General features: G+C 36.0%; 1 protein-coding gene across 2 annotated transcripts; it reads right to left on the bottom strand.

The window, feature by feature from the left end:
* Positions 1 to 975: 975 nt before the first annotated feature.
* LOC148878595 (glutathione transferase GST 23-like) lies at positions 976 to 2202 on the bottom strand. Of its 2 annotated transcripts, none has more exons than XM_088957039.1 (2): positions 1616 to 2202; positions 976 to 1495 (listed from the first exon to the last, which is right to left on the bottom strand). In XM_088957039.1, exons 1-2 carry the CDS (start codon positions 1925 to 1927, stop codon positions 1028 to 1030), a joined length of 780 nt encoding a protein of 259 aa, XP_088813165.1. In that variant the 5' UTR covers positions 1928 to 2202; the 3' UTR covers positions 976 to 1027. The 2 variants fall into 2 exon arrangements, with proteins under 2 accessions (XP_088813165.1, XP_088813166.1); XM_088957040.1 differs by having other exon boundaries at positions 976 to 1450; positions 1616 to 2039.
* Between the last annotated feature and the right edge of the window lie 5950 nt (positions 2203 to 8152).

Here is an 8152-nt window from a genome sequence, read left to right as displayed (position 1 = left end):
AAAATTAAAATATATTCATCTTATTAAAAAAAAATTAAGTATGATAAACATGCCTCAAGGTATCATATATATATATATATATATATAAAAGGTTCAAAGTATTGGTATGATACGCCCTGTATTATGTATTAGGTATAATGTATTATATCTTTTTGATTTAAAAACATTTATTTACAAGTGTTTTTGGAAGTCTCTTTTTTAATAAAATACATATAAATATAAAAGCACAGTTTTAAGTACTGATGCACCTTTGCCGAAATATTTAGGGGGAGCATAGAAAAAAAAAAAAGAGTATCAACGATTTCAAATACTTGATATAATTGAAAAATGAGAATTATTGTTATTATCATGAAAATTAATAAAAGCACACAAATGAGCAGTTGAGAGGAAGAAAACTTGACCAACGATGAATCAACTAGGGGTGTCAATTGGACTGGATTTGGTTCAATCCGGTCCAGTCCAATGTGAGTCCATTACAAATGGACCTGGTCCAATCCAGTCCAATGAATATTTTGGACCGGTCCAAAGGCTGTCCAATTTGTTTAAATTCCTGTTAATTTAGATTGGTTTCAACTCAAACTTGGTCCATTAACACCTGTGTTCTTATCTTTTATCAATGGATCAGATATTGGCTCAATCCAATATAAATTCATTATGAACGGACCAGGTCCAATCTAATATGTTATATTGGTCCTTTCAGTCCATCCAAATTCAATATATCTTATTGGTCCGTCCAATTAGTCCAAATGGATTTTGATTTAGAGGGAATCCAACCCAAAACCGGTCCATTGACACCCCTAGAATCAACCTTCGACTATACTGTATACATATCTAATGCAACAACTGCAAAGAACAAGTCTGCAACTTTGGAAAAAATTTTGGAACTTCTATGTAAAGAATAAATAAGAGTCCCCTTGAAACTCTCCTTTATCAGTTCTTTAAACTGTAACTTTGGAATACTAGAAGGCAAACAGAGAAAGAAACTCCTCTTTATTGTCGTTCCTGAACATTAAACAAAGAAACTATCTCAAGCCCAAGCGAGAACAGAGAATCCCAAGAGAGGGGAGCCATGAGTACTCCAACCACAAAAGACCAAACAACAATCTACGTTTAGTTTCTGACTTTTTTTCTCATTACAGCGATTTGCCATCGTGGCAATCATCTCAATTCTACGCTTCAAATAGGCCAACATTCTATGGCGATCAGGAAGGTTGTCTCTGATTTCTGGGACCTCCTTGAAATTCTCCATCCATGCATGCAGGCGAGGGAACGCATGGGCTTCCACCAACTTCACGCCTGTGAGCTCTTCCATCGGTCCGATCCAGTGAGCAAGCCACCTGAATGCTATATCCACCATTCCAACTGTCTCTCCACCGAAGAACTTCTTCTCTCCAAGAGCACGCTCCTCAATGGTTTTCAACACTTCTGGGGCCTCTTTGAGTGCCTTCTCCTGTTCTTCCCCAACAGACCAAAACATTGCAAAGAAGGTTGCTTGCTACATGACCAAAACATCAGAATACTAGAAGGCAAACAGAGGATCATTTCAACTATATTTAAAATCAAACATCTGGTGGTCTATGTTTGTCGTAGAAGAAGAAACTAAGAGATAATTTACCTTGTCTTCCAGATATTTAATCCAGAACCGAGCTTGGGCTCTCCCATAAGGATCTTGTGGCAGCAGCGGATGATCATTCGGCCATGTCTCCTCGATGTATTCGAGGATAACGATGGACTCTGCAATTGGAACTCCACCATGAACAAGAACAGGAACCTTCTTGTGAACTGGGTTGTACTCCAAGAGCAAAGCACTCTTGTTGGAGAGATCCTCTTCCATGTACTCAAATTGTACACCCTTGAGCTTCAGAGCCCATATTACTCCGTAAACGAATGGGCTTGGAAAAGCTCCAAATAGCTTAACTTGTTCCATTTCTCGGATCAGATCAATATGGAAGGTCTTCTACCCTGTTATGTTCATTTATACTGATCAAAGTCGATCGAGGTGCTGTTTTGTGTAAAAAAAAATCTGGCTTATTATGCTTGGATACCAAGCTTATCGTTTGAATGTTCAATTTTTCTTGCCACAGACAAAATAGAAGACAGAAGTAAATTCGGCGTTGCTAATCCTTTACGGTCTTAGCGTTCACATCTGCGCCCCACGGAGAACGCCCCACATGCACACAGCGTGCATTGGGAACATTTCCCGTATTTGTCATTGGGAGATGTTTCTAATACACAGTTGGGGACGCGCTCTGTGGTCAATCAAATTGGTCATCGCAGATTGGCCGAAATCTGATTGAAAGCTTCTAACACCCGTATGGATGTTCCCAATGCCACTGAGACGTGCATGAGGGGCTTTTTGGGGCGGGGCATAGACGTCAATTCATGAAGAATTCACATCTGCGCCCCATATAGGGTGTGCCCCAAAAACACCCCAACACATTTCAACCATATATTTGGAACATCTCCCAATGATAAATATGGGAAATGTTTTCGATGCATGCTGAGATGTGCATGTGGGGCATTTTTGGGGCAAACTATATGAAGCACAGATTCACATCGAGACCACTTCAAATGCGAGAGATGTTCTCAATGCACGTTGAGATGTGCATGTGGGGCCTAGATGTAAGCTTTTCTATCAAATCCGGACGAGGTTTGAGGTCATCCATCCATAGGCGAATTGGATCGTACTATGACATGGCTAAACTAGTTGCCACATTGTAAATAGAAAAGGTGAAGTGGGATCTGCTCCTCACATCGACCTCATAGCTACATCCCACCGTGTGTGGCCAGGACACACTATGAGGATGGGTGTGAGGAGCGCTATACGAGGAGCAGGTCTGGTCATAGAAAAGGTTGGTCTGACCTCTCCTTTATTATTTTTAGGGTAAATTACAACTTACTACCCTTGGGTAAAGCTGTAAATTGGGCTGTGCCATTCATGGCCCAACACAATGGCACACGGGCCATGCTAGGCTTGGGTTTTTAAGCCCATGGGCCAGCACGGTATGAAACAATCGAGCAGGCAATGCCAATACGTGACGACATGGCATGGCCCAATATACGGCCTAACCTGGCCTAAGGCTCGGTCCATGGACCAACTCAGCCCGATTTACACCTCTACCCTTGGCCTTGCCAATTATCCTCGTGAACTTTTTATTTTCAACAAAAAACCCCTCATGAACTTTACACTCACCCACACTATTTGCCAACTTGGATGAGGCCTTATGGGCGTATCGAACATCTTACCGTAATGCTACAAATGCAACTCCTTTTGCTTTAATATATGGTGTAGAAGTTGTATTCCCCCTAGAGAGACAAATGAACTCCCTAAGGATGGCTATCCAAGAGGGGATTACAGAAGATGAGAATGTAAAACTACGACTAACTGAGCTCGAAGCGCTAGACGAGAAGATGTTAGAAGTTCAACAGAGAATAGAATATTACCAAGCTCGTTTGGCTTGTGCATTCAACAAGAAAGTTCATTTTCACTCTTTTTAGAAAGGAGATTTTGTCTTATTGTTCTCTCACACCATTCAGGAAGGAAATTTGACCATAAATTGGATGGGCTTCATGTGGTGGAAGAAATCTATACTAATGGTGCTTATCTCCTTGTCACACAGAGGATCTACATTTTAGGCCCATTAATGAAAAGTATTTTAAGAGGTACTACCCCTAGTCTTTTGCATTGTAATGCTCTTGGCTCACATGAGCATAAATTGTGAACGGCAAAACATAAAAAAAGAAAGTCTTTTGCATTGTAACACTCATGACCCACATGAGCCTAAACTATGAACGGCAAAATAAATGTCAAATATCGGAATCTCTCTTAGAAGACAAAGAAGGAAATATCAAGTCCATTTCCAACATTAATTGACTACAATGTAGAAGTGATTTCATTTACAAGAGAAAGACCACTTCTTTGAGTTTTACATAATTAAATATACTATTATAAAGAGCAATGGGTGCTTCTACAAGTTGTGTTTCCACTTAACATTGACTTGCATTTCTTGCTTGTTGGTTATTTTCAATTGTTTCAACTTGCCATGTCGAGCTTTTCTACTACAGGTGCTTCATTATCTTCCTACTACTTTTTACTAAAGTATTGTCTTTGGAGGTTAAGGAAAAGCATTGCTCCACATTCTTTTATTGCTCCTATATTTCATGTCGCTCCTTCTTAAAGGTATAAGACATTACATCAATGTGGGGTTTCTTGTTGTTAGCTTAAGTCATGTCAATTGTGATTTGAATCCTTTGGTTGTTGGAAAATGACTTGTTCAATTCATATGGATCACTTCAATAACTAGATCTGCCAATTTCTGCCTCCTTCTGTTTCTTAGTTGGAGCATATTTAACTCTATTTCTATAAGCAAGGTACTCTTCTCCACATGATGACGAGGAACCAACCTCTTGGACAAACGACAACATGTTAAGACAGTAGACCTTTTCGAGAACCTTGTTACCATGGGTAGTTTGGTCATAGACATCCACTTATGTGTGTAGAAATCTTTGCAACAAGCTCCCTTAAAGAAGTCAAGAACAATCTTATCCCTTTCATTTTAAATGAGTGATCATTCTATATGATCTTCTAGAAGACCAGACGACTCTTAAAAGAAATAGAAGACTCTAGCATTGCATGATCTATGACAACTCCTTTTGGTTGGAGAGGTCCAACGAGCTCCTCCTACTCAATTCTGTGTTGACAATAAGGATTTATCAAAACTCCATCATCCACAAGCATAAATTGTGTTGGTAGTTTTGCAATGAAAGTGGAGAGATCACCCCTTTAAGGTCGGGTACTCATGCTTTGCTAACCTTCATTTTTGAGGCAAGTTCTTTGTTAGAGGAGGTATAAAAGATGACAACAAAGCTTTGCTCCTATGGGCCTCAAACTATCGGAGGTCTGTGAAGGCCTACTACTAATGAAGCTTCGCATGTTGTGACTCTTTGGTAAAAAAGTTGTATGCAAATTAATCACTAAATTCAAGAGGCTTTGGACTCAAAAGTCTATGAAGCTCTAGACCTAGGAACCCTAGAGCATTAAAGGTCTGTGAGGGCTTGCTATTGATGAAGAAGAAAGCTTTGTGTATCATACTTGCTGGTGAAAAAGTTCTGTACAAGCTAATCCCTAAACCTAAGAGACTTTAGACCCAAAAATCTACGAAACTCCAAAACTAGGGACCCCGGGGCCATTGAAAATCTATGAGGGTCTAATGCTAATGAAACCATACAAATGTGTCAAGTGGTGAAGCCCTAACTAGATATGTTTAGTTGAAATAAATTTGAACTCATGATACCTTGACAATGCATCGAGTGTATGTAGTTTTGCTTAAACAAGTATCGACCATGAAATTTCGTCTCACATGGAAAGATTACAAAGTAAAAGAATCAAATAAATGGGCCCAAGTTTCGCAATCACCTAACGTAGCTTTGACGGTACCTTGCACTTATAGACTCTAGGGGCAGCAATATGATCGAGGCAAGTCTGCATGCAAAGGAAAGTTAATGAACTAAAAGAGAATAATTTCTCAAATTACAAGAAATTAAAGGATACCAATCACTTTGGAAGAGTTTATGGTACAAATATCGATCTACTTGAGACCTACCCTCCTCACCGGTTTAATCAAATACATTAAGTTGGTTGTATCATCCACCGGTTATAGCTTTGTTTTGGGACAAAGTGCATGGCAACATCCATTAAAAGAATTGCTATATAGACCCACTCACTCATGCTATCATGGTACAACACAATGCTTTTTACATGCCTCTACAACAAATGTGTAAGCATGATCATTGGATCATGATGATTAATGAAGATCCCATGTACTAGAGAACAGTCACGTCACCAATAAAATATGAAAAAGCTTAGGTATTTAGAGGAAAGAAGCACCTCCTAGGCTCACCCAACAGCTCCAAGTATGTGAGTCTCCCACTTTTATGAATATCAAGCTACAGTTGAAACGATTGTTACAGGATTTAATACTTGTGATGATAGCCTACAATCCTTGCAACAGGGGGATGGTTCACGAAGATTTTGGGGCCTCAAGAATCGCCCCCATGATTTGCAGCGAAAGCAAAAAGAGAGAAAATTGCTTTGGGTACGTCAAAACCCCTAGAAGATATATTTATACAAGAAAATAGATAAAGGGGTATTTGTGTTATGGTAGGAGTCTCACATTGTGAGACCACTCCAAGAATTACAAGGTAAATGGGTTCTAATGGATTGGCTTTGCTACTAACTGGTGAGATATTTCTGATAATCACTTTTTCGAGCAAAGTTCGGAGTTCGTAATTAAATTGGATACATTATGATCATATAGAATTGAAAAAAAAACCCTATTAATTTTCTATATTTATTTTTATTATAAAATTTTTAAAATTTTATTTTTAAACTTTTTATTTCTATTTAAAAAGTTTTATTTTTAATAATTAAATTAGACACATTTATGATATTTTTATTATATAAATTAAAAATAATTAAATTATGATAGTAATTAAATTGGATACACCATTGAAAATTTTGAAAATATTATGATCATCTAGAACTGAAAAAAATAAAGGCTACTAATTTTCTATCTTTGTTTCTATTTTAAAAATTTTATTACTTGGATACATTATGATAATCTAGAACCGAAAAAAAATTCTACTCATTTTCTATGTTAAATTCTATTATAAAATTTGTTTACCTTTTACTTTAATTTTTATTTTAAATTTTTTATAAAAATCTCTATTACTCTTTGTTGCTATGTCTGTTATGTCTCTTCATCTTGAACTCTATTTTCTTTTCTTTCTATATTCATTTTTTAAAGTTAAACAAAACAAAAGGGGACAAATTGATGCAATCGATACATGGGAGACAAGGATACTTCTTGATTAGATGCATATGTGGATAGGACTAAGCCCATTTGTGTTTATCTTTCTAGCAAATGAAGGCTTCAGGTTTACAATTTTTAAAGTCTGAGGTGTGTGAGTCCAGCCAATACAGAGATCTGTAATGGAGTATGGACAAACCCCATGCCAATAATCTTCTCAAGGATATTAGAGTCTTGCCTTAGTGATTGGTACATGGGTCCTGTGTCTCTTGCTTGAGCTGCAAAGTCTATCCCATTTCTATCTACTAGTAAGCGTGCACATGCTTTGCACGTGCCAATTCTAAACGATGACAATAATAGTAATAATTAAATTAGACTCATTTATGATATTTTTTTATTAATCAAATAAAAAATAATTAAATTATTATGGTAATTAAATTGGATACGTTATTGAAAAATTTGGATACATTATGATAATCTAGAATTAAAAAATTACTAATTTTATATACTTATTTCTATTAAAAAAATTATTTTTAAACTTTTATTTCTATTTAAAAACTTTTATTTATAATAATTAAATTAGACACATTTATGATATTTTTATTTTATCAAATTAAAAAATAATTAAATTATGATAGTAATTAAATTGGATACACCATTGAAAATTTTGGAAACATTATGATCATCTAGAACTAAAAAAATAACTACTACTAATTGTCTATATTTATTTCTATTTAATTTTTTTTTTACTTCGATACATTATGATAATCTAGAATTGAAAAAAATGCTACTAATTTTCTATGTTAAATTCTACTATACAAATTTTAATTTTAATTTTTTTTAACTTTTTATTTTAAACTTTTTATAAAAATCTTCGTTTCTCTTTGTTTCTCCCTCTATTATGTCTGTTCATCTTGAACTCTATTTTCTTTTCTTTCTATATTTATTTTTTAAATTTAAATAAAAGAAAAAGGGGAAAAATTGACGCAATCAATACATGGGAGATAGGGATACTTCTTGATTAGATACATAGGTGGATATGTTAAGTCCATTTTTGTTTATCTTTCTAGCAAATGAAGGCTTCAGGTTAATAATTTCTAGAGAGAGTTAGGTGTGTGAGTCCCACCAATACAAAGATGTGTAAAGAAGTATGGATGAATCTCATGCCATCAATCTTCTCAAGGATACCTGAATCTTGCCCTAGTGACTGGTACATGAGTCTTATGTCTCTTGTTTGTGTTGCAGAGTCTATTCCACTTCTTTACACTAGAAAGTGTGCACATGCTTTTCACGTGGCAACCCTAGATAATTATAATAATAGTAATAATTAAATTAGACACATT

The sequence above is a fragment of the Nelumbo lutea genome, chromosome 1 (assembly GCF_056320005.1).
Source record: "Nelumbo lutea isolate HS-2025 chromosome 1, American lotus-T2T, whole genome shotgun sequence".
Classification (NCBI taxonomy): domain Eukaryota; kingdom Viridiplantae; phylum Streptophyta; class Magnoliopsida; order Proteales; family Nelumbonaceae; genus Nelumbo; species Nelumbo lutea.
This window is presented reverse-complemented; position numbering and strand designations above follow the sequence as displayed.